This window comes from Leopardus geoffroyi, chromosome C1 (assembly GCF_018350155.1).
Source record: "Leopardus geoffroyi isolate Oge1 chromosome C1, O.geoffroyi_Oge1_pat1.0, whole genome shotgun sequence".
NCBI classification, from domain to species: domain Eukaryota; kingdom Metazoa; phylum Chordata; class Mammalia; order Carnivora; family Felidae; genus Leopardus; species Leopardus geoffroyi.
Genome location: NC_059328.1, coordinates 188474815 through 188501748, shown reverse-complemented (window position 1 = coordinate 188501748; position 26934 = coordinate 188474815). Strand labels below are relative to the sequence as shown.

At 39.8% G+C, this 26934-nt stretch overlaps 2 protein-coding genes across 6 annotated transcripts in view; one reads left to right on the top strand and one right to left on the bottom strand.

The window, feature by feature from the left end:
• Nucleotides 1–14522, top strand: part of SUMO1 (small ubiquitin like modifier 1) — a 35488-nt gene extending 20966 nt beyond the window's left edge. The window contains exons 4-6 of one of the 2 annotated variants that reach the window (XM_045480778.1): nucleotides 3890–3967; nucleotides 6770–6841; nucleotides 13676–14522. In XM_045480778.1, the coding sequence (XP_045336734.1) occupies nucleotides 3890–3967; nucleotides 6770–6841; nucleotides 13676–13744 (219 nt within the window). In that variant the 3' untranslated portion in view covers nucleotides 13745–14522. The remainder of the gene's footprint in view (nucleotides 1–3889; nucleotides 3968–6769; nucleotides 6842–13675) is intronic. The other variant, XM_045480779.1, reaches the window with a different exon arrangement.
• Nucleotides 14523–15910: 1388 nt separating this feature from the next.
• The window catches only part of KIAA2012 (KIAA2012 ortholog), a 109677-nt gene continuing 98653 nt past the window's right edge, over nucleotides 15911–26934 (bottom strand). For all 4 annotated transcript variants that reach the window (XM_045480773.1, XM_045480776.1, XM_045480775.1 and 1 more), the window contains 6 exons: nucleotides 25278–25392; nucleotides 23514–23851; nucleotides 21380–21579; nucleotides 20590–20762; nucleotides 19566–19785; nucleotides 15911–17263 (listed from right to left, as the gene is read on the bottom strand). In XM_045480773.1, coding sequence (XP_045336729.1) covers nucleotides 17125–17263; nucleotides 19566–19785; nucleotides 20590–20762; nucleotides 21380–21579; nucleotides 23514–23851; nucleotides 25278–25392 — 1185 coding nt within the window. In that variant the 3' untranslated portion in view covers nucleotides 15911–17124. The remainder of the gene's footprint in view (nucleotides 17264–19565; nucleotides 19786–20589; nucleotides 20763–21379; nucleotides 21580–23513; nucleotides 23852–25277; nucleotides 25393–26934) is intronic.

Sequence of the window (26934 nt, the reverse complement as noted above, 5' to 3'; positions counted from 1 at the left end):
GGCTTTTTCCTTCCCCAGTTCAGGGAAGTTCTCAGCTATTATTTCTTCAAGTACCCCTTCAGCACCTTTCCCTCTCTCTTCCTCCTCTGGGATACCAATTATGCGTATATTATTTCTTTTTAGTGTATCACTTAGTTCTCTAATTTTCCCCTCATACTCCTGGATTTTTTTATCTCTCTTTCTCTCAGCTTCCTCTTTTTCCATAACTTTATCTTCTAGTTCACCTATTCTCTCCTCTGCCTCTTCAATCCGAGCTGTGGTGGTCTCCATTTTGTTTTGCATTTCATTTAAAGCGTTTTTCAGCTCCTCATGACTGTTCCTTAGTCCCTTGATCTCTGTAGCAAGGGATTCTCTGCTGTCCTGTATACTGTTTTCAAGCCCGGCGATTAATTTTATGACTATTATTCTAAATTCACTTTCTGTTATATTATTTAAATCCTTTTTGATCAGCTCATTAGCTGTTGTTATTTCCTGGAGATTCTTCTGAGGGGAATTCTTCCGCTTGGTCATTTTGGATAGTCCCTGGCGTGGTGAGGACCTGCAGGGCACTTCCCCTGTGCTGTGGTGTATAACTGGAGTTGGTGGGCGGGGCCGCACTCCGACCTGATGTCTGCCCCCGGCCCACCGCTGGGGCCACAGTCCGACTGGTGTGTGCCTTCTCTTCCCCTCTCCTAGGGGCGGGATTCACTGTGGGGGCGTGGCCCGTTTGGGCTACTTGCACACTGCCAGGCTTGTGATGCTGGGGATCTGGGGTATTAGCTGGGGTGGGTAGGCAAGGTGCACAGGGGCAGGAGGGGCAGGCTTAGGTCGCTTCTCCTTAGGTGATCCACTTCAGGAGGGGCCCTGTGGCAGCGGGAGGGAGTCAGATCCGCTGCCGGAGGTTTGGCTCCGCAGAAGCAGAGAGTTGGGTGTTTGCGCGGAGCGAGGAAGTTCCCTGGCAGGAACTGGTTCTCTTTGGGATTTTGGCTGGGGGATGGGCGGGGGAGATGGCGCTGGCGAGCGCCTTTGTTCCCCACCAAACTGAGCTCTGTCGTCCGGGGGCTCAGCAGCTCTCCCTCCCTTTGTCCTCCAGCCTTCCCGCTTTCTGAGCAGAGCTGTTAACTTATGACCTCCCAGACGCTAAGTCGCGCTTGCTGTCGGAACACAGTCCGTCAGGCCCCTCCGCTTTTGCAGGCCAGACTCCGGGGCTCTGCTTGGCCGGCGAGCTGCCCCTCCGCCCCGGCTCCCTCCCGCCAGTCCGTGGAGCGCGCACCGCCTCACCGCCTTTCCTACCCTCTTCCGTGGGCCTCTCGTCTGCGCTTGGCTCCGGCGACTCCGTTCTGCTAATCCTCTGGCGGTTTTCTGGGTTATTTAGGCAGGTGTAGGTGGAATCTAATTGATCAGCAGGACGCGCGGTGAGCCCAGCGTCCTCCTACGCCGCCATCTTCCTGGAATCCTCTCATTTAATATATTTTCAAAGTTCATCCAAGTTGCAGCATGAATCAGTGTTTTATTCCTTTTTATTGCTGAATAATATTTCTTTGTATGAATATACCAGTTTGTTATCCATTCATTTGTTAAGGGACATTTGGGCTCTTTTGTTTCCTCATTTTGGTTATTCTGAATAATTTTGCTCTGAACATCCATGTATAAGTTTTTGTGTGGAGGGATGTGTTTGATTCTCTTGGGTATGTATCTAGGTGTGGAATTACTGGGTCTAATATTCCAGACTTTATTTAACTTTTTGAGGAATTGCCAAACTGTCTTCAGCAGTGGCTTTACCATTTTACATTCCCAGCAACAGCATTGTGTGAAGGTCTACTTTCTCCATATTCTGGTCAATGCTTGCTCTTATCTTTTTTTAATTATAGTCATCCAGGTGTGTGTGAAGTGGTGTGGCACTATGTATGTATGTAGGTAGGTAGGTAGATAGGTAGGTAATCTCAATACCCAACATGGGGTTCGAACTCACGACCCCGAGAACAAGAGTTGCATGCTCTTCTGACAGTCAGGCGCCCCTCATTGTGCTTTTGTTTTGTATTTCCCTGATGGCTAATGATGTTCAGCATCTTTTCATGTTCTTATTGGCCATTTGTACATCCTCTTTGAAGAAATGTCTATTCAGATCTTTTTTCCATTTTTAGAAAAAATTTTTAAATTTTTTATTCTTGAGAGAGAGAGAGACAGAGCATGAGCGAGGGAGGGGCAGAGCGAGAGAGGGACACAGAATCTGAAGCAGGTTCCAGGCTCTGAGCTGTCAGCCCAGAGCCCACCGTGGGACTCAGACTCACAGACTGTGAGATCATGACCTGAACCGAAGTCAGATGCTCATCAGACTGAGCCACCCAAGCGCCCCAACAGTTTTTAATTTTGATTAATTGAATTTATTTTTTCTTTTCTTGCTGTGATTTTGGAGTTGTATCTAAGAAACTGTTGCCTAATCCAGGGTCACAGAGATTTATACCTGTAGATTTTTCTAAAATTTTTATGGTTTTAGTTCTTAGCATTAAGTTTTGATGATTTTGAGTACTTTTTGTGTTAGTTTGAGGTAGATTCTAACTTTTTTTTTTTTTGCATGTGGCTATCCATTTGTCCCAAACTACTGTTTGAAAAGTCGATCCTTTTCCCATTGAGTTGGTTGGCATCCTTGCAAAAAATCATTCGACTATAGATATATGTGGCTTTATTTTTGGGCTGTCAGTTTATTCTAACATTGATCTATATGTTCTATGCTATGAATTACATTTTTAAGAATTATTGATTTATGGGAATGCAAACTGGTGGAGCCACTCTGAAAAACAGTATGGAGGTTCCTCAAAAAATTAAAAATAGAACTACTCTACGACCCTGCAATTGCACTACTAGGTATTTATCCAAGGGATACAGGTGTGCTGTTTTGAAGGGGCACCTGCACCCCAATGTTCATAGCAGTGCTATCGACAATAGCCTAAGTATGGCAAGAGCCCAAATGCCCATCGAGGATGACTGGATAAAGATGTGGCATACATATACAATGGAGTATTACTCTGCAATCAAAAAGAATGAAATCTTGCCATTTGCAACTACATGGGTGGAACTGGAGGGTATTATGCTAAGCGAAATCCATGACCCTGAGATCATGACCTGAGCCTAAATGAAGAAGCAGATGCTCAACAACTGAGCCACCTAAGCACCCCCCAGTATTGGTTTTTTTTTTTTTTTTTTTTTTTTTTTTTTTTTGGATGGTTGCCTGATGGTTTGTTTGGCAGTCTGGGTAGAAGAAAAGAACCTGGCGCCATAAATTACTTTGACTCACTCAGGTTCTTATTCATGTTACTTATGTGAGAGAAACCAGACTCTGGGGTGACTTTGTGCAGAAATGAATTTCTTGTCTGTTATTTTATGGTATATGCTTCTCTTATAGGTTTGACCACCTTCAACAGTGCTTCAGTTGTTGGGGGGGTACTTTTTGTTTTGAGTTGCTTTTGGGTGTTTGTGATAGTTTAACTTCTCTTTATTTTGAAAATAGAGTAGACATGTAACTATGAAGGAATACATTCTTTGATATACATGTTTTTATTTATACTGCTAATTTTAACATCCAGGACAGACTGTAAATTTCTTTTGAAATGGACATTAAGTAACTTTGAGGATGCTTAGAGTATTCTAATAAACCCTGTTAGGAATGTTAAAAAGAATATGTGTGTGTATATATATATGTATATATGTATATATGTATATATATATGTGTATATATATATATATATATATATATATATATATATATTCGTGTATTTTAAAAAGAGTATTTTGGTGGGAAAGTGACAGGGTTTATGTTTCTATTTGTACTATATGTGTACTTAAATAATTTTTTTCAAGCAAAGCAAATAGTTTACACAAAGGGATAATTATTTTTCTTTCATCTCCTTAGGATAGCAGTGAGATTCACTTCAAAGTGAAAATGACAACACATCTCAAGAAACTCAAAGAATCATACTGTCAAAGACAGGTTTGTATGTAATGATATAAGATACAATGTTTTATATGTCATTAATTTTTCTTGTAAGAAAGGTTGTTAAAAGAAAAATGATCTTTTATTATTTTCACCATTAGCAGCCGAAGGAGAAAACTATACCTTGTTTAATTGCCTTTTTCCCCATTGTGGCCCATTTCAGAATTTAAATTCATAAGGTTTGTGGAACTGTTTTGAAAAGTGATTCAGAGTTGTAAAAATAGCTATATGAATATTTCTATTTTAATGGCTTACCAGTGTATGTAACAGTAAAGGCAAGTAATTTTTGGTGATCACTATGAAATTTCCTTGTTTTTAACCAAGGTAGCCATATGTTAAATGTAAGTACTAGTATTATTAGTTTATTATCTTTATATATAGTACTACAGGTTACTGCTAATTACATTATGTATTTTCAACATGAAGGAATTTTCTCTCCTGTAAAAAAATCAGGGGCACCTGGGTGGCTCAGTTGGTTAAGCGTCCAACGTCAGCTCAGGTCATGATCTCACGGTTCGTGAGTTTGAGCCCTGCATTGGGCTCTGTGCTCACAACTCAGAGCTTGGAACCTGCTTTAGATTCTGTGTCTCCTCTCTCTTCCCCTGCTCATGCTCTATCTCAAAAAATAAATAAACTTTAAAAAATGTTTTTAAATCATAAAGAAGGCTTATTAATTTATTAATATAAATTCTCAGATCCTGGCCTTCATGAGCTCGATTATTAAATCAATAATTCTTTAACCTGCCTGGATTCAAATTCAGGCTCTACTACTGTCTGACTGTGGGATCTTAGACAAGTTATGTGCCTTGTTTCTCCCTCAGTAGAATGGGAACATCATAGTAGTACCTACCTCATGAAGATAACCTACATAAAGCTGTTAACATGATGCTTAAAAATGCTCAATGAATGTTAATCATTATTATCAATAAAATAGAAAATGTAATTGTAATTAGTATTTATAGGAGACAACCAAGATTTTAATAATTATATTACATGATATTAACTTAGGTATTATAGGTTTTATGTTTAGAAACTTTGCTTTTTATAGTTCAAATTTGTAACCAACATAAAAATCATTTTGCCATAAGAAAAGAGATCACTTAGGTGTTAGGGTGAGTAAAACAAATATTTCTTTGTTTTTGATGTTAGTGGTTAAACTCACTAAAATCTGATTAATTGGCGCTCAGCTAGTTCACATTTTAATAATATTGCTGGGAGCTAAAATGGAGATGTTCACAGGGGAAAGAACATATGTTAAGTGCACTATGCTTGGTCCTTAAAGACATTGCCTTTTAATCCTCACAACAGCTAGTCTTTTCACCCCATCTATAGATGATGGAGTTGGTTACTGAGGAAGAACAATGCAAAGTAAAGAGGTAAATCACAGTGCTAGAGTGAAAGCTAAACTTTGATCCAAGATTGAAGATGGTGGGTTTGGGGGTTTAACTTTCCTATTTATGCTTCAGAGTATACTTTACAGTCTTCAGAAAAGTTTTTATGCTTCGTTCAAAGAGGCTTGATAATTTTTTCTTGTATTTACTGATATACAAGGAACAGGAAACTTAATTTTTCTGAAGTATGTAACATGCAATAGAGATTGAAAAGTATATAAAGTAATTATTGAGTCATTTTTCAATTTTGATGTTATAGACTGGTTTCTTTTTGACTTCAGCACAAGATAGAGTTTTTTAAAAGATTCTATAATTAAAACAAAGAATATTTTGCCCTTGTCAGTTATGTTTATTATTTTGTATAAGCCTAGAAAGAATTTTTAAAAAAAATTTTTTTTTTTTTTTCCAACGTTTATTTATTTTTGGGACAGAGAGAGACAGAGCATGAACAGGGGAGGGGCAGAGAGAGAGGGAGACACAGAATCGGAAACAGGCTCCAGGCTCTGAGCCATCAGCCCAGAGCCTGACGCGGGGCTCGAACTCACGGACCGCGAGATCGTGACCTGGCTGAAGTCGGATGCTTAACCGACTGCGCCACCCAGGCGCCCCTAAGCCTAGAAAGAATTTAAAATCAAATGAAGGATAAGTTTGCAGGGCCTCATATATTTATGTATATACTGCTTGGAAGATAGTTTTAATTTTTCTACTTTTAGACTAAAGAAATGATTCTTGATTTATACTTACTAGTGAAGCAGTTTTTCTTTAAATGAGTCATTTCTTCGCTTTTAGCTCTTTTTGTTGAATAGTTGATAGTTATAGTGCTGTCTGTGTCATCACAGGTTTACTGTAGCTTACTTGGCTAGCTACTGTGCTTTACCATATATATGTGATTTAATCTGCTTAAAACTAATTTTGATTGTATAGGTGGAAACTAGTGAGAGTGCTTATCCAATTTCTGATTTTATCTTTTATGTTAGCATACAGGTTTTAGAGGAAACTATAGAATAGTGGTTAAGAGCACAGGTTTAAGAACAGATGGGCCTTAAATTGGTATCTGGCCTGTATGACCTTACCATGCCTTAGATTCCCTACCTATAAAGTGAATATAAGGTGATAATACCTACCTTCCAGGATTGTTGTGATGAACATGATTATGTATGTGAAATACTTGGTATAGGGAGGGCCCAGCAAATAGGTGGTACTCAATAAATGGTAATTATGATAGGATAGATATGCTTTATGTTCAGTGTATTCTGTTGAAGCTCTCATGTTTGCTTTTTGTGCATCAAAGTTCCTACTATCTCTTTTAAGATTTGTGTGTGTGTGTGTGTGTGTGTGTGTGTGTATATATATATATATATATATGGTTTTGTTTTTGTTTTTGTTTTTTTTGTTTTTACCTTTTTAGGGAGTTCCAATGAATTCACTCAGGTTTCTCTTTGAAGGTCAGAGAATTGCTGATAATCACACTCCAAAAGAAGTGAGTATAATTTCTTCTTTGGGTGAAAAAAATGTTAAATTCTTTCCTTTTTTTTTTAAGCAGGCTCCACACCCAGTGTGGAGCCGTGTGAGTCTTGAACTCAAAACCCTGAGAACAAGACCTGAGCTGAGATGAAGAGTCAGATGCTCAATTGACTGAGTCACCCAGGTGTTCCCCCAAAATGTTAAATTCTGCATTGAATCATTGGTTCACTGGTATTAAACTATCCTTTCTTGAATATTTTCTGATTTAAGTAGTATATGATTTGTCAGAGAGAAAGAGATAGTCTTTTGGGTTGAACTTCCCATATATTGCCTTAAAAATTGCCAATAAAAAGAGAGGTGGAGGGGCGCCTGGGTGGCTTAGTCAGTACAGCATGCAAGGTTCGAGCTTTACATTGGGTATAAAGATTACTTAAAAACAAAATCTTAAAAAAAAAAAAAAGAGGTGAGGGGTGCCTGGGTGGCTCAGTCAGCTAAAAGTGTCCAACTCTTGATCAGCTCAGGTCATGATCTAATGGTTTGTGAGTTGGAGCCTCACATCGAACTCTGCACTGACAGTGTGGAACCTGCTTGGGAGTCTGTCTCCTCACCGCCCCCCCCCTACCCCATGCTTGCATGCTCTCTCTCTCAAAATAGATAAATTAAAAAAAAAAAAAAGTTTAGAAAAAAAAGAGGTGGCAAGTGGGAATTGAGTACTGAAATCATAAGGCATGTACATTGTTTTGAAGAGGAATAGGTGTTCCTCAAATTTGGTAGATTTCTGGTACACTTTCATGGTGCTGGTGACCTTAATGGTTCAAGTTTGATCTTTGATCTTTGGCCCATTTTGAGAACTTAATACAAAAGCTTAGTGTATATTAATATATTTGGCTTTGTCATCTTGATTTATGTTTTTAATGCTTCTGTGTATTCGTTTGTTTCATTGTATGGTCTCTTTTCTTTTTTATATACCCCCCTTCCCTTAGAAGCATCTGAAAGTAATAAAGTATGAGAGAGATTGTGAATGTGCACATCCATTTATTTATTTATTATTTTTTTTAAATTTAATTTAATTTTTTATTTTTTTAAATTTACATCCAAATTAGTATATAGTGCAACAATGATTTCAGGAGTAGATTCCTTAATGCCCCTTACCCATTTAGCCCATCCCCCCTCCCACGAACCCCTCCAGTAACCCTCAGTTTGTTCTCCATATTTATGAGTTTCTTATGTTTTGTCCCCCTCCCTGTTTTTATATTATTTTTATTTCCCTTCCCTTATGTTCATCTGTTTTGTCTCCTAAAGTCCTCATATGAGTGAAGTCATATGATTTTTGTCTTTCTCTAATTTCACTTAGCATAATACCCTCCAGTTCCATCCACGTAGTTGCAAATGGCAAGGTTTCATTCTTTTTGATGGCTGAGTAATACTCCATTGTATATGTATACCACATCTTCTTTGTCCATTCATCCATCAATGGCCATTTGGGCTCTTTCCATACTTTGGCTATTGTTGATAGTGCTGCTATAAACATGGGGGTGCATGTGTCCCTTCGAAACACCACACCTGTATCCCGTGGATAAATGCCTAGTGGTGCAATTGCTGGGTCGTAAGGTAGTTCTATTTTTAGTTTTTTGAGGAACCTCCATACTGTTTTCCAGAGTGGCTACACCAGCTTTCATTCCCAACATCTATTTATATTTATACAGATTTCCCCCTCCAAATACAAAATAACATTTCTGATATTTCTGATAGTGGGAACAATATATGGTTATTACTAATTTTTATTTTTTTATTTTTTTATTTTAGAGTGTGAGTGGAGTAGAGGGAGGGGGAGAGAGAGGAGAAGAGAGGGAGAGAGAGTCTCAAGCAGGTTCCATGCTCATCATGGAGCTTGACATGGGGCTTGATCCCATGGCCCTGAGATAATGACCTGAGCTGAAATCAAGAGTTTGACGCTGAACTGACTGAGCCACCTAGATGCCCCTATTAATTTTTTATTTTCAAAATATTTCAAACTTGGAGTTGTTATAAGACTAGTATAATATTCTCCCGTATAACCTTCTCATTAGATTCATCAATTATTAATATTGTGATGCATTTGCTTGATCAGTTTCTCTATATTACATATTATCATTGATGGATTATTTGAGATTAATTTTGTAGATATCATGACCCTTTACTGCTGAATATTTTAGTGTTACCTCCTAAGAGCCACAGTTAAATGATCAAATATGGGAGATTTGACATTGATACAATACTGTTATCAAGTATGCAATCAGAATAGTCAGATTTTGCCATTTATCCCAGTGAGGTCCTTTGTAGCCTTTTTAAAAAAACTTGACCTAGGATCCCTTATTAGAGGATTAGTATATTCTAACTAGTTATTACCCTCTTTTTCATCAGATGGACATTTTTTATTTTATCTATTAATTTTTTTTAATGTTTATTTTCGAGAGACAGTGAGAGTGTGAGTGGGGGAGGGGCAGAGAGAGAGAGGGAAACACAGAATCTGGAGCATGCTCCAGGCTCTGAGCTGTCAGCACAACCTGACAAGGGGCTCAAACTCACAAACTGTGAGATCCTGACCTGAGCCGAAGTCGGATGCTTAACCGACTGAGCCACCCAGATGCCCCTCAGACAGATATTTTTTAGAGTTCAGGCCATGTTTTAGAATGTCCTTCAATTTTGGTTTGTCTGATGTTTCTTCATGATTAGATGCAGTTTTGCATTTTTGGTAGGAGCAGCACAGAGTGAAGCTATTATGTACTTCTGAGTGTATCAATCACATCAGGAGGTAGGTGATGTCCATTTGTCCTGTTACGGTAACATTAACTTTGGTCAACTTTAGTTAAGGTGGTAACTGCCAGATTTGTTCATTGTAAAGTTATCACTTTCCTTCTTATCTTATTTTTTGTATTTTTTAAATTTAAGTTTTTCTTGAGAGAGTATGAGCAGGGAACAGGGGAAGAGGGAGAAAGAATCTTAAGCAGGCCCCACGCTAAGTGCAGAGCCCAGTGTGGGGCTCAATCCCACAACCCTGGGATCATGACTTGAGCCGAAATCAAGAGTCAGACACCCAACCAACTGAGCCACATAGGCACCCCTACCATTTTCCTTTTTAATTAGTAAGTAATTTGTGGGGAGATATTGAAACTCTGAGAATATTCTTTAGATAGTGGCCAGTGTGGGCCCCTTCAAGTTGGTGTCTGTATTCTTTTTAACATGTCTCCATCTTTTTTCAAGTTATTATTTTGAAATGATTTTCATCTTACAGAGAACTTGCAAGAATAGTACTAAAAATTATACTCGCTTCCACCTAGATTGGCTTATTTTTAACATTTTCTACCTTTACTTAATTATTTCTCTTGCCCATGTATATGTGTGTGTATTTATTACCAGAACCATGTGGGAGTTAGGTTGCATACACCATGGTCATTTACTACTTAATATTTTAGTGTGTAGTTCTCAAGAACAAGTATACTCCTTTACATAACCACAGTACTCTTAATCAGATTCAGGACACTTACCACTGCTAGAGTACTTTACAACCTAATTTTGTCATTTGTCCCAATTATGTCTTCTATAACAAATTTTCTTCTCTGTCACAGGATCCAGTTCAGTATCAAGATATTTTATTTAGGTGTCTCTTGAATCATCTTTAATTTGGAACAGTTCCTCAATCTTTCTTTGTCTTTCATGACGTTTACATTGTTAAAAAGATACAAACCAGTTATTTTCTAGAAAGTCCCTCAATTTGGACTGGTTTCCTTATGACTAAGATTTAAGTTACGTATTTTGGGCTGGAATACTACGTAAATGGTGATGTGTCTTTCTTAGGGTATAGCATTTGGAATACATGAAGTCCCTTATTGATAATGTTTATTTTTATCACTCAGTTTAACTGTTTTGTTTTTTCTTTACAATGTAGTTGTTACTTTTCCTGTTGTAATTTGTGGGGACGTACTTTGAAACTACATGAATATCCTCTTTGTCATCAAACTTTTTCCTGGTTTAATATCTACCTACTTTATTGAGTACCTTCTTTCTTCCTTTTTCTTTTTTTTTTTTTTAAAGATTTTCTTTTTAAAGTAATTTCTGCACCTAATGTGGGGCTTGAATTCACAGTCCTGCGATTGAGTCTCATGCTCCACCGACTGAACCAGCCAGGTGCCCCTTGAGTACTTTCTTAATGTCTGGCACAATAAGATATAAAATACTCATCTTGTATTTTCCCTGTCCTAATTTGACATCATCTCTTCAACACAATAGATATTTACTACATTTTAGTGACTCATTCCTCGCTATTATTATGAGATTATCTTTTCAGAAGCATAATGGGGCAGAGTGAGACAATAGGTATTTAGGGAGTAATCCCCTAACTTCTTGAAGCTGATTGCTTCCTATTTTCCATAGATGAAGGATATTTGCTACCTTCCTGACTTAAAGGCATCTTGTAATGTTTGGCATTTTATTCCTTGCTGTTACTTACCGGCTATATGTGCAATTAAAATTTAGTTTGGGGCACTTGACTGGCTCAGTCAGTGGAGCATGCAACTCTTGATCTTGGGGTTGTGGTTCGAGCCCCACTTTGGGTGTGGAGATTACTTTAAAAAATCTTTAAATAATAAATAAAATTGTTTTAATAGCATCTTTTTTTTTTTTTTAATGTTTATTTATTTTTGAGAGAGAGACAGTGAACAGGGGATGGGTAGAGAGAGAGGGAGACACAGAATCCGAAGCAGGCTACAGGCTCTGAGCTGTCAGCACAGAGCCTGACGCAGGGCTTGAACCCATAAACTGCAAGATCATGACCTGAACTGAAGTCGGAGGCTTACCCAGCTGAACCACCCAGGCGCCCCAGCATCTTTTTTTTTTTTTAATTTTTTTTTTTTTTAACGTTTATTTATTTTTGAGACAGAGAGAGACAGAGCATGAATGGGGAGGGTCAGAGAGAGGGAGACACAGAATCTGAAACAGGCTCCAGGCTCTGATCTGTCAGCACAGAACCCGACGCGGGGCTCGAACTCACGGACCGCGAGATCATGACCTGAGCCGAAGTTGGCCGCTTAACCGACTGAGCCACCCAGGCACCCCCGCCCCAGCATCTTTAATAATTATTTTAACATTCATAAATAGACCACAACCAAGATATCCATAACACTAGAGCCATCCTGAATCACTTAAAAAGTCCTAAATCCATGTCTAGTTTTTTTTTAAGTTTATTTTGAGAGAGAAAGAGAGTGGGGGAGGGGCAGAGAGAATCACAAGCATGTTTTGCTCTCAGCACAGAGCCCTGTGCAGGGCTCGAATGGAGGAACTGTGAGATCATGACCTGAGCCGAAATCAAGTTGGACACTCAACCGACTGAACCATTCAGGTGCCCCCATGTCTGTTTTATTTTTAGATTTCTTAGAGTATCTTTTCATATTTTGTAATTCTGCACCAAAAATGTCACCTATAACTTTTCTCGCTGATCTTAGACTTTCCTTTATTTTTCATTTGCTTTTGTGATCCACTGTAGTTTAGTGGAAACAATGGCTAGTTTTTGTTTTCAGTGTGCCTATTACAGTGCTTCTGAACCCTGATGGCACAACAGAATCAACAGATTCATGGTCCTTTACCTTCACTGAGGGTCATACTTAGGTTTCTGTATGACACCATGCCCCTTTATGTACTCTTTTTTAAAATAAAGAATAATCATAGTTAAAAGTAATAAAACAAAATACCAAAGTATATAAAGTGGGAAGTAATTACCACTCTGAATATCTCTGAATATCTCTACATTCCCATTTCTCAGAGGCAACCATGTTAATGTCTTTATGAAAAAATTCCAGAATATTTCAGTGCTTATAAACACATTAAAAACAAACAAACAACCACACAATAATTGCCTCTACTTTGCTTATTAGTGTTCTGTAAAAGGCATTTTGAAGGATTCCCCTTTTTTTCTTTAAGAATTGAGAAGGGCAAGGCTGACAAATCTAGCGTATAAAATTGGACTTATCACGTAACAGTAGATGTATGGATAACGTTTCTATATTGAGAGTGGTCACTACCAAAAACTAATAGTTATATGCCAGAAGGAATTGTAGATGACAAAGCAAACTACTTAGAAATGAATCTTTAGGTAGTATTTTTCTAACTAAAACCACATACATTTCAAGGTGAGATCAGGTTTTTTTGAAATAAATGAAAGAGATTCTATAAGGTAATTACATCTAGAAGTAAAAAATGATTTTTTAGAAAATACACACTATCAAACTGTTGCTTAAACTGTTAAATACATGTTTTGTTAGATTTGAAGCTCTTTTTGAGGTACTTTTAAAAAACACACTTTATATGCTAAGTATATTAGGTGAATTTGGCTCAGCTGGGTCAGATGAATGACTTCATAGACAGAATCAGGAGGACAGATATACCTCTATGTTCTTTATATTAAAGGAAACCCAGATTTGGGGTGCCTGGGTGGCTCAGTTGGTTAAGCTTCTGACTTCAGCTTAGGTAATGATCTCATGGTTTGTGGGTTCAAGCTCCGCGTCAGGCTCTGTGCTGACAGCTCAGAGCCTGGAGCCTGCTTCGTATTCTGTGTCTCCCCCTCTCTGCCCCTCCCCCACCTTCTCTCTCTCTCTCTCTCTCTCTCTCTCTCTCTCTCTTTCAAAAATGAATAAACATTAAAACATTTAAAAAAAAAATAAAGGAAACCCAGATTCTTAATCTTAGAACAGGGTAACTGTGGATCACTTCAGCATTTTTTTGCACTTTAAAACACTAAAACAGTGGCCACATAATTGCAGCCAGTTAAAAAATAGTGCTTTTGTATTCTAACATATTTTTTCCCCCTCTTTTACAGCTGGGAATGGAGGAAGAAGATGTGATTGAAGTTTATCAGGAACAAACAGGGGGTCATTCAACGATTTAGATATTCTTTTTATTTTTTTTCTTTACCCTCAATCCTTTTTTATTTTTAAAAATAGTTCTTTTGTAATGTGGTGTTCAAAACGGAAATGAAAACTGGCACCCCATCTCTTTAAAACATCTGGTAATTTGAATTCTAGTGCCCATTATTCATTATCACTTGTTTTCATTGTGCTGATTTTTGGTGATCAAACCTCAGTCCCCTTCATGTCACCCTCTCCTTTTTAAAAAAATTACATGTGTGCACAGAGAGGCCACCACCTTTTCCAGGACTGTGCATTTTCAGGCTTGTGATAAATAAGATCGACCAATGCGAGTGTTCATAATGACTTTCCATTTGGCCCTGAAGTTCTAGTATGTGATTGCTTCACTCCTGGACTATGACTTTCAGTGGGAGATGGAAGTTTTTCAGAGAACTGAACTGTGGAAAAATGACTTTTCCTTAACTTGAAGCTTCTTTTAAAATTTGAGGGTCTGGACCAAAAGAAGAGAAATAGCAGGCTGGAGTCGAGATGACAGAGATTGTGAGAGTAATGACTAACTCCAAAGATGGCTTCACTGAAGAGAAAGCATTTTAAGATAAAAGAAAAGTCTTGTCAGAAGATCCCAGAAAAGTTCTAATTTTCATTAGCAGTTAATAAAGTTATTCATGCAGAAGTGTATTCAACAGAACACTGCTCTTTTTGATTTTATTTGTACTTTTTGGCCTGGGATATGGGTTTTAAATGGACATTGTCTGTACCAGCTTCATTAAAATAAACAAAATATTTGTAAAAACCGTACTAATGTTCATTTTATTTTTAATTGTATAGAAAGAAAAAAGAAAATGCTTAAAACATAAGGTCTTTTTTGCATAATACTGGAAATTATTGTACGTGGTACAAATAAATTTTTCAGTACTGTACAGTGATGATGATCATGACTTTGAAGCACTGAAAGTTACTGAAGTGCCTTTGAATCAAGGATTTAATTAAGGCCACACTACCTTCTTAAATACTCAGTGTTCTGTTTTTTTTAAAAACTTGATATTCTTGTATGGTGCATATATATGATCTAGTTACCCAATCATATTGAATAAATGGGCATGCCAAAAATTATTAATTGATTTATATTGATAATTTTAAGTTTTTCCTTTAACAATTTACAAAATGTTCTCTGCTTAAAGTTTGGTATACTTTGTTTATATTTTCCTTTTATTACTTTATATCTTAAATATTTAATCTCTGTAAAACTAAAGTACCAAATTAGTTCCTATTAGAGAGTATAACCTTTTAACTCTAATGAATCACAGAATTTAGTATATGTATGCATACACATAATTTAATTTCATGTTATCCTAGATAGAATAGTCATCTGAGTACTTTAGAAGAGCAGGTGAAACCTGTCTCTAGTACATTTTATAAAAATTGTTACAGCTTATATAACCCTACTCAAGTCACCTGTTGAGAAATAGTTGGCTTGCCTTAAAATTCCTAAGTCTGACCCTAGCTGAAAAATTACTTGTGTTATACGTATATAGTCTAGGTAAAATAGAGACTTTAGACTGTCACCTGGCATTTAAATAGTGACTAGGAATTAGGCCCTTTTCTGGAAAATCCTCATTGAATTGCATATTTCTGTCAGCCCTCAGTAACAAACTTGATAAGGCTATTTGAGCTATCCAGAATGTGTAAGTATATAGTTTGGTGTCTTAATTTTGTTTGCATCTCTGAAGGTTCTCAGCATTTAGGTGGTGGAGCTTAGGTACTGGGGAAATAATCTCATTTTTAGTTTATCAGATTCTTCTAAAATGCATCGCATTCTGCTATGGTTAACTTACTGATGTGTGCTTATCTGGTGTAGTAGTGCTGATAAAATAGGACTTTCATAGCATCAGTTTAATAGAATATCAGATTTGGAAGGGACCTTGAATAACCTTTAGTGTAGCTGCTCTACCTGGTGCTTGACTGCAACATCCTCAATTTGTAAAAGAAGGTAGAAAATAAAGTCAGTAATGGGAATTTCCCCCACAAGGATGTTTTCCTTGAGTGTTTTTTCTTCTGTTCTTGTATTATTTGACATGCTCCTTTCTCATCTGCTTAAGTATTACTGAATGACTCGAATGAATGAATGAATGTGCAAGTAGGATGGACAATTTTGAGAAATTTTGTGACATACTTACTATGATTGATAGTGTTTTGGCCATTTTATTTATTTTTTACATAAAGCAATACAGCAAGTCAGCAATACAGACTTGAAATTAAGCTTGACATCAGGATTGTAGAAATACAGTTCCTATAGAGAGTAAATACTTTACAAGCATTGGTGAGAAATTTGAGGGAGTCATCTGTAAATACTTTTTCAGTTGCACACAGATACAGAGTAGGGCCAAAGGAAATTTGTGGGAAAATTCTGGTTCAGATACTGCTTGCTCTAACATCCTTTTGTAGATCTTGTAATGATCTTTCGTACCTTTTGATGATAATTCTATGACAGATACTTACTAAATACTTATTGATATTTAAAGAGATGTTAAAAATTAAGTCTGTTCCTTAATAGTGTCCATATGATTTTAAAAATGGGAAAATTATGTGAGTGGTTGGATCTTAAAGGGACAGAAACAGACCCTCAAGATTTGTTAATTATCAAGAGTCTAGAATGGTGCTGTCCCGTAGAACTTTCTATGATGATGGAAATGTTCTACATCTGTACTGTCCAGTAAGGTAGCCAGTAGCTACATGTGGCTATTGAGCACTTGAAATGTGGCTATTGTGAATGGAAAATTGAATGTTTTAACATTGAAATAGTTACATGTGGCTACTTACAAACCAGTGCAGCTCTAGAATCTATACTTTGAGGAAGTGAGAATACCCTCACAAAACAGCTAATTTTACTCAAATGAACATTTATCAAGTGCTTACCTTGTTTTCAACAGGCAGCCTATTTTAGATGTTTAGGCTGAAATAGATGTGATTTTGCCTTATAAAGAGTATGTATATATGAATTAACTCCTTAACCTATTCAGAATTATTGGCATTATGGAATTTCCATTTTATCAACTCCTTCAGACACATTGTGAAATCAAATACTTTGACTATCCTAAGATGATGTTAGTGTCTTACTGACTGAAGTTAAACTGAATTTGCTGAAATTCAAACAAATGAAATTATTGGGCAGTTTTAGGCACTACAGTTTCTGGATTTATGGGGTTCTACAGAACATGATGGATTTAGGTGAATGAAGACTTTAGTTAATTATGTGTGGTGGGGAAGGGTGGTGGGAATGGAGGTCCTAGAGTGAAGCTAGGTGTGGGTTGAGGTGAACCAAATGAAATGCAACTTTATTATAGAAGTTTCTCTTTTTCTGTCACCACCTCCCAACTTACTTTTAAGGTTTCTTCTAGCCTTAAGGTTTGGGTATTTGTAGGAATTGGAAGTAAGAGAACACCCATGATCTGGAAATGTTCTGTGTCCACTGTAGGCCACTGGCTTCCTTAGAGAGTTCTTGGTGGAACTGAAGATGTTTCTTCAAAGCAGCTTTTTGCCTAAGGAGACAACCCACCCACAATCCCAGTATGATTAAGCATCTTAGAAATAGTCCCTATAAGCCAGTAGAAAAACTTTCGATTTGAGCAACCATCAGTTAGACTACTTATCTTTCATTTTAGTGGAAGATTATACTCTATTCATTTAGTAACTTTACACATGAGGTTTAGAGTTTCATGAAGCTTCTCCTGGGAAAGTTAAAGGAAAGGGCAAACTCAAAGTTCTTAAACTTGTTGGAAGGAACTCCCTTGCTTTAGAGATGAAACAGACCAGAGAAGTTAAAAGTACCTGGGCCAAAGTCCCAGAAGCGAAGATGAAGTAAAGCCAGCTGGGATCAAGTTCTAACCCTTGGTGGAGTGAGACTCTACCCCTCACACACCACTTTAGTCACTAGGTTTTCTGCTGTCAGCTACTTGGACTAGCCTTAGTTTCGCTTGCTTTTGGTCTCAATACTTAAGAACCCAGTCCTGCTGCTGTGATACATGGAATACATAATTTTGAAATTGAATCAAGACTTCTCTAACGATCTGTTTTGTAGTTCACACAACAGCTGGAAAACAACAAAAAACCATCTGAGTAAAGTCCAGGAGAGGAACAACTCCGGTTAGGTGGAAAACCTCAAAATAGAATTGTTCTGGCTGCCTTCTCTTTTTGGTCCCTTAAAGAGTTTACATTCAGCTTAAGTTGTAGAAAATACATTGCAGGGAGTAAACTGTTTATAGTCAAGATTGGACTCACATGGTTTTCTGTGTTGTGCTTCTTTGCCCTTCAATTTTGATAGTTCTAAAGGGGGATGTCTATTTGTTGCTTTCACTGAGGAGTAGAAATACATGAGAAAGCAACTATAGAAGACCTAGTTTTTAAAGAGTCAGTTGAGGGGCGCCTGGGTGGCTCAGTTGGTTAAACGTCCACTTCTTGATTTCAGCTCAGGTCATGATTTCACAGCTCATGAGATCAAGCCATGTGTTGGGCTCTGTGCTGACAGTGCAGAGCCTGCTTGGGATTCTCTCTCTCCCTCTCTCTCTCTCTGTCCCTAACCCCCCTTGTGCACATGCCCTCTCTCTCTCAAATATTTTAAAAAAGTAAACAAAAAAGTTCTTTCTTAAAAAAAAAAAGTTGAGGGGCGCCTGGGTGGCGCAGTTGGTTAAGCGTCCGACTTCAGCCAGGTCACGATCTCGCGGTCCGTGAGTTCGAGCCCTGCGTCGGGCTCTGGGCTGATGGCTCAGAGCCTGGAGCCTGTTTCCGATTCTGTGTCTCCCTCTCTCTCTGCCCCTCCCCCGTTCATGCTCTGTCTCTCTCTGTCCCAAAAAAATAAATAAACGTTGAAAAAAAAAAAATTAAAAAAAAAAAAAAAAGTTGAAACCACATTCCTCAGGAAATTCTATTATCAACGATGATGAAATGATCATTACTATTTTTAGAGAAAAGGGGGAAAATGTCATTGGCCCTTGAGAACTAACTAATTCTGTGCTATTTCTCCTAACAAGGCTCTCATGAGATCTGGTCTTAGCTTACTAATATGACCTCATCTGAAAGTATTCTTTGTGCCTTGTTCACTTCATTCCAGCCATACTGACTTTCTTTTATTCTTCCAACATGCCAGTCTCCTTCCTTTGAACCTTTGCACTTAGAACCTTTGCCTGTAGAATATTTTTCTTCCAGATGTTTATGTGGCTAACTCCTTGTCATTCAGGTCTCACCTTATATCCACTTTTTCTGAGAAGTTTTGCCCTGGCTGACCAATCTAACCTAAGCCTCCTGCAATCCTATCACATGTTTAAAATGTTTTCTGTATAGCATCTGTGACTGGCTAAAACAAATCTTTATTTTTATTTATTTGTCTCCCTGCCCCAGCACTAGAATATAAATGCCATGGGAGAAGAGACATCTGTCTTGCTCACTCCTGAATTCCCAGTGGTTACAATAGGTAACCAAAAAATACCAAGGACAGTGGTTCAGAATCAGGGGTCTAAGATGTGGTCCTGGTACTGCCTCTAACACTATTGGGCCTTGATCAAGATCCTTCCCTTCTTCGGGACTCAGTTTTCTCATCTGTAAACCAGAGGGCTGAGATAGATGAAATCTAAACTCCTAGCTTCAATACAAGTTATATAAGCCATGAAGCAATTCTGTGACATTTGCAGCAAAAGAGCCTTTTGTTTTTTAGTTCTTCCAAAACATGCTTATGGAAAGTGGGAGAACTTCACTTGTCCAAAGGCAGTGCAAGTGTAGTACTAGCACCAGGGAATCAAGACCTTGAAACAATCCCCCTATGGCAACTGTTGCCCAAATAGCCCCTACCTGGCTTGTTCCTGCACCTGTTTCATAGCTTCCTCCAGGGCCAGCCTTGCTGCTTCCTCTTCCCTTTGCCTTCTCTCCTCTGCTTCCTGCTGAGCCTTCTCTTCTGCTTCCTGTTTCCTCCGCTGGTACTCTAGCCGTTCTTCTTCAGCCATTTCCATCAGGCGTTTTTGTTCTTCTGCTAACTGTATTTCCAATTCCCTCTGCCTTTGCTTCTCAGCCTCTGCAGAATAGAAAGCGGGTAGGCTCATCAGGGGTCTCATTACTGGAGAAAACAGTTCTCTCACTGTGATTCCCAGGGACTCCCCATGAGATTGTGCTGCCTACCTGCCAGCAGGCTGCCAGATCCTCTGTGGGGATCATATTGGGGTTAAATTATAAGTTTAAGAGTCCTTAAGTGTCAAGCACCTACACTGTGCAATTAGTACAAAACCTTAGGGGAGAATTTTCCAGAGCCTGGGGTACTCACAGGTGGTATGCAGATCATTGGGGAGGGGCGTCAGATTGGGGTCTGGAGAAACCGGGTGCTTACTCAGCTGGACTGACCAGCGTATAAAGAGTGTCATCTACTGACGTTCCTTCCACTTCCTCAAAAGTGAGGCAGTAGAGATTCCACATTTAAGCACCTGAAAGGCTGCCCTGAAGCGATCCGGATGTTTTGTTTCTATCTGCTAGGGAAAGAAGCAAGGGGCAGGGCTATGTCTCCAATTTAGGCACCTCCTCAGCAATGCTAAAAGGGCAATGGGAGGGGCAGAATCCCAGTTTGGGAGATGACTGAATTGGGAGCGGGACCCAAGAGTCATTTCCACAAGTGAGTCTGTCTTAGTTTGATCTTCTAGCTCAACTCACTGCAGTCACACATATTAATCACTTTGAAAAAAAAATAGCTTATACATTTAGAGTGCTTCACACACTAGGCCTAGATAGGAATAACTCTGGGGAGATTCAAGTGAACACCCACAGTGGGATAAAAATACTTCTGCCCCAGATAGACAGGAGATGCAGATTCCTCCAGAACGTCCCTCACCAGCCCTCTCGGCTTCCTCCTGCTGCTTTTTTCTCTGCAGTTCTTGCAGTTTCCTCCGGAGCTTGTCCTGTTGCTGCCGGAGTCTCTCCTGGGCCACTTGCAACTGAAGCTGCTGCTTCCTTTCCTCCTCCTCCTGCCGCTGCCGTTGTTCTTCGAGTCTCTGTTTCCTCAGCCTGAGAAAACCCACAAGATGGTCAGGGAAATGGCGGAAAGCCCGGGGGCAACCTTGCGAGACTAGCTGGCAGGCAGTGCCCCTGGTGGAGGCCCTGCAGCTACAGGCCACACGGAGCATCCCATTCAGAGGACAGTGGGGTTTCTAAGGGAAGCCTGAGTAAAGAGCAGAAGCAAGAGCACAACCAGCCCGGAACCAGAAGCCTGAAGTTTCACCAGACAGCCCTGTGTTCTGGGGGTAGGGGACTTAAGTTCCCAGAGCTTCATTTTCCGTTCTTACAAGATGAATCTTGAAACTCCAGTCTCACAGAAGAATATTAAATTAGATGAGTCAATGCCTCTGAGAGAATCTAGCGCAATGCGGACAGTCGTAGGGGCTCAACAAACGTTTGCTGGGCTGTGTCACCAAGCCCTCCCAGGAAGACTCTAATGGCCAGGACACCACACCTGATCTTTGGGCCAGGTTGTTCCTAGGATAACTGAGGACAGAGGAAAATGAGATGTGCTGTTTTACTACCAGGCATTAGCCTCAGAACGAACTCTGTCCCTGGTGGAGGTTAACCCCGGCCTCTTCCCGCTGCCTCCTGGTGTGGCCACAGCCTCCCGCTGCTCCACCCACCGGATCTCCTCCGCGCGGGCGCGTTGCTCCAGCTCCAGCTCCTCCTTCATCTTCTCTGCCCTCTCCAGCTGCTCCTGCAAGAGCTGCCTCTGCTCTTCCTGCTCCCTTCTCTTCCTCTCCACCTCCAAGCGTCTCATCTCAGCCCTCTCTGCTCGCAGCCTGTCCCTGGAAGCTTCTTGCTCTCTCTTGGCGAGGAGGGTCTGTGGAACCAGAGTGCTCTTTAGTGAAAGGGAGAGCGTGTCTCAAGGGTGAGCCCTCCTCCACCCCACCGGGTACGTTGTCTCTCATCAGAGATGGAGTCATTGAGTGCTTTCCCCACAGACCGCAGCCTCTGGCTTGGGCTCTGGGGTCTGACTGGCCTGGGTCCAAGTTTCTTACTTGCTTCAGGATTTGGAGGTCACAACTTAATTTCCCTGACATTGTCTTCTTCTTGGGGCTGTTACTGGGATTAATTGAATTAGTGAAAGTGCCAAAATAATGTCTGACACATCATATGTCTGGAGTTTTCAACGCTAGCTGCACTTTACAGACACGTAAGGAGCTTTTAAAAATTACTTGAGGCCAAGGCCCCACCCCCCAATTCAATGGGAATATCTAGGTGGGAGGCCTTGGTTTTAAAAAGCTTCTCAGGTGATCCTAGTGAAGCCCTGGGACCCACAGGTTCTAGACAAAGGCTATCTTACCAGGGACGGTTTTAGATATAAATGTGTTAGACTTACATTTAATCCCATGCAAACCCACTTTCTCAGTGAAAGGTTCCCTCGGTTTATGTGAAGAGTGTTTTAGCTTTCTTTTTCTCCCTATCGTCCCCGCCATAGTCAGAAGCCACAAGGGCAATTTTGAATGCAACTCTTCTATGGGAGCTCGGTGTATCCAACTTGGGGTGAAACTTCCTGGCTTTTTAGCCTGTGCAGAGGCAGAACAGTACTATGGATTAACGATAAAGCTAAGAAATTCTGATTCTCTGGCAGGCTCAGGAATGTTCTACCCACAGCTTAAAATTTTCATCTGTGGTGTAGAGCAGAATTCCATAGTCTAGGCAGCTGGGAATATTGGGAACTATAAAGTCAAGATCTTTCTGAAATCCTTTTGGAAGACCATGGATTATAAAATAAAGAAAAATATAATGATTTAAAACTGACAAGAACCCTGATTTTAGAGCCAAAGGACCTGGGCTTAAGTCTTGGCTCTATCATTTTATGGTTGTGTGGCTTCTGGAAATGGTCTCTTATCTCCAAGCCTCAGTTTCTAGGTCTCTGAAATGGGGATAACTACATCTGGCTCACAAGTGTGGCTGTAAAGATTAAATGAGATTCAGCAGAGTTGTACCATACACACATGTAACTTACGTGAGTTCAACCATAGTGGTTTAGCTGTGGGTATAATTGTAGTGTTTAAAGATACTCTCTTCCCCCCTACAACAAGACCTCTAAATGCAGTTTGGCACCTTCATCTCAGTGGGAAAAACTGTGATTTATCCCAAGAGCAGAGGAAAAATTGGTTGGGTTGGTCTTATTGAGAGATGTATCTGTATGGTATTATTTTTGATTCACTGCAGGGATTTTCAAGGGTAATATTCCTTACACTGACTCAGTTTTTTCTCTTAAATACCTGACATTAGAATCAAGGCTCCTGGAACAAAATTACTTTTATATGCCAAAGCACCTTGTAAAGACAGACACGTGTGTATAAACTGCCTGTGGCACGGCTGTGTGCCACAGAAAAGCAAATCAGGAAAGGAGAAATTTCCATAGCCTTTGGGAGGCAGGCAAAGATTTAGTTCTAGGCCAAGTCAGGGATATGCATGTACTTGGCTCTGATGGCCAGAACCCACCTTTCCCTGTGACTGTGAGGCCTGTGCCAACTTCCTGCTCTTTAAGGGATGAGTATATGCTGTGGCAGTTTGGGGGCCTCACAGAATGCATCATTTCAGAGGGGCTTTGACAAATTGTGTCTTGGATCAGCTCTGGCTTCTCAAAGGGTCAGAAGGTATCAAAGTAGAACAAATAAAACCATTATGTAGTACTGCTGTTTCAACAACTGCAATATGATTTGGGGCTGTTTTTCCCACATCTGCAGTTGTACGAGTGAGAACAGAAATCTCTCTGGCCAAGCTGAGAATATTGGACCTCACCTTGGAAGGGTCATCATAGCTTCTTTCTTCTTTAGATTCCGTGTTTCTAGTGACAGGTATAGTCTGCACGGGTGATGATCTTCCATCTATGGACACTTGGCTCTCCGGAGCATCATACTTGGCGGAAAGCCAAGGGTCCTCTACAAGAGAACTGGAAGGAGAGAAACCTCTATCTGAAGTGTCTTCTATTTCCTTAGAGTTAATGATATTAGGCCCACTCAGTTCTGCTGCTATTTCCAGATTCCTTTCCTTCCGTATCCTTTTCCTTTTGGTTCTTGGATTCCTTTCTTTGGGAATTAGCCCTGATTTCTTTTCAGTCTTTGATTCCTTTGACTTTCCTGGAGGAGAATAATTGGGGAGACAGAAGTGTAGCTAAGTAAATGTGATCTCTGTATCCTTTTCAGTAGCTTTTAGACTTTAGTGTGCAATGGAATTACCTGGGGTGCAGATTACTAAACCCCACTCCTAGAGTCGGACTCTGTAGGAACCTGCATTTTCACAAGCACTCCAAGTGTTTTGAGAAGGGTAGTGCACAGACCACCCTTTGAGAAACTGCCTTATCCTATGTGGATCAACTGTAATTCAATAGTCTTGTTACTAAAAAAAGTTGTTTCACCCTGACCTATGGTAGAGGCAAGACTCTCCAGAGGAAAAACTACAGATACAGATGGAAAGTCCTGTCTCAAGAGTCTGGCTTGAGGTTGTAAAGCTTTGTAACCTGGCAAAGCTTAAGCCTTCCATACTCTAAGAACTCTTCCTCAATTCACCTCTGGGGACTGCAAGTATTTCTTTTTCCCAGTCCTGCCAATGCAAACCAAGTTATGGGCTACAACTATGTAAAGTCAGCAAGACTTTAAAAAGTAAATCTCAAAAATAGATTGAGCCTAGGAGATGATCCAGTGTCATCCTTTCTGACAACCTTTGATTTGTCTTCTGAATCATGTGGCCAGGAAAGAACAGGTGTAAATTTTAGGCTAAAGAAAGTTTTCAGAAGCATGGGAATATAAATTTCTAGTAAGGTGCAACACAGGGAACCAAGAAGAAAAATGGTAACTGGGGTAATAATTCAGAGCTGGTTTTATCCTTCCCCTTCCCAATGCTTTCACTGCCCAATTCTCAAATTATGGTACAGTTATTAGTTCATAGAGACCATGGTAAGAGCATGTATTTGGATCCACCACTTTACTGTTTGATCTGTTTGGTGTTATGCAAGCCACTCAATCTCTGTCAAGTCTCAACCACTACATGATATAATAATAGCACTTACTTTATGGAGATGTTTTAAGGATTTCATGATGTCATATATGCAGGGCTCTTAGTACAGTGGGTATTCAGTAAATAGGTGCTATTGTTATTTCCTCTCTTGATCACAGGTCTCTGGGTAACCCTGGTTTCCTCACTCCTCTTCTCTATCTCCTAAGATACTCACATGAAGTAAGTCTTCAATACTGTCTTGGCCAAGGTAGTCAAAAAGACAGGAGAGCCAAAGCATAAGAGACTCTTAAAAACTGAGAACAAACTGAGGGTTGATGGGGGGTGGGAGGGAGGAGAGGGTAGGTGATGGGCATTGAAGAAGGCATCTTTTGAGATGAGCACTGGGTGTTGTATGGAAACCAATTTGACAATACATTTCATATATTAAAAAAAAAAAGACTCAAAATTAGGTAGTTTGTCTCATTAGATTCATGATGATTCTCTGTGACACCTCTCAGCTCCCATTAGGTGTCTTTTCCTGGGTCATTCCTCAAGAGCACACTCCCTTACCAACAGAAGCCTCTGCTTTCCTGTGGACCTTTCCTTCTCTCTCCCCTTGGGGTGCCTTGGACTTGTCTGTCTTGGTTCTTTTCTTTCTCTTGTCTTTGCCAATCAACTCCATCTCCTAGAGGTGAAAAATTAAGGAAAGGACCATGATATGAGTAGGAAACAAACAAACAAAAAACCCATCAAAGGGTGACTATGTTGAACAAGACAGAATGGCTTAGAATGGAATTTCTGGGTTCCACATGAAGCTGGAGAGCGAGTCTTAGAATGGAGCTGGTGAGGAGATCCTAAGGTTCAGCCTTTCATTTAAAACTGCTAGGTATAATGTCATAGGAGGAAAGAGGAACAGAATACACTTTATGATTGTCCCCTTCTTGGATGCTAAATCACGATCTACAGAGGTGGATCAAAGTGAAGCACTTTTCAACTTTGATAGATTGCTATTGCTACAATTAATGTTTAACTAGTTTAAATCAAAGCCAGCTTTATTCACTTTTGCATCATTTGCTAACTTTCCAGAAGTTTCTCAAGCAGATGACCACAGCCATGTCAGTCTTTACCTTTCCCTATAGGCTGGGACAACAATGGAGATTCCTCCAAAGAGAGGATGGCAGAATGGGTACCTTAGTACCTGTGATATTTTGACATAAGAAATATATACTTGTCTTCATCCCCAGTCTCTGGCACAGAATTCCTAAAACCATTGTAATTTCTGGAGCATAAATGTGAAAAGAGTGGCTTTTGTTATTCACTAACCCCTTTTTAAAAAAAAAAATTTTTTTTAACGTTTATTTATTTTTGAGACAGAGAGAGACAGTGCATGAACAGGGGAGGGGCAGAGAGAGAGGGAGACACAGAATCTGAAACAGGCTTCAGGCTCTGAGCTGTCAGCACAGAGCCCGACGCGGGGCTCGAATTCACAGACCGTAAGATCATGACCTGAGCCGAAGTCGGACGCTTAACCAACCAAGCCACCCAGGCGCCCCACTAACAAACCCCTTTCAACCACACCTGAGATTGTATTAATGAGATGATTTTGGAAAGCACCTAAGGTGGGGGGGTTGCTGGTTGCTAGGGGAACCAACCATGTTATTAGAGGTTTGGAGCTTTCAGCTCAACATTCCCAACCTCAGAGGAGGGAGAAAAGACTAGAGGTTGAGTTAAGTACCATCTGCCAATGCTTTTATCAGTCAATGGCTATGTAATGAAGCCTCCATGAAAACCTGAAGCAAAGGAGTTTGGATGGCTTCTGAGTTGGTGAACACATCCACATGCTAGGAGAGTGGCACACTTCAAACTCCATGGAGAGTGAAGCGCCTGCTTTTGGGACCTTGCCCTATGTATCTCTTCATCTGGTTGTTCCTTTGTATCCTTTAAAATATCCTTTGTGAGAGGCATCTGCCTGGTTTAGTCAGTGGAACGTGCAACTCTTGATCTTGGGGTTGTAAGTTCAAGCCCCAAGTTGGGTGTAGAAATTACTTAAAACTGTTTAAAAAAATATCTTTTGTAATAAATCAATTATAGTAAGTAAATGTTTTTCTGAGTTTTGTGAGCCATTCTAACAAATTGTCAAAGCTGAAGAAGGGGTTGTGGGAACGCTCTATTTATAGCTTGTTGGTCAGAAGTACAGGTGACAACCTGGGACTTGTGACTAGTGTCT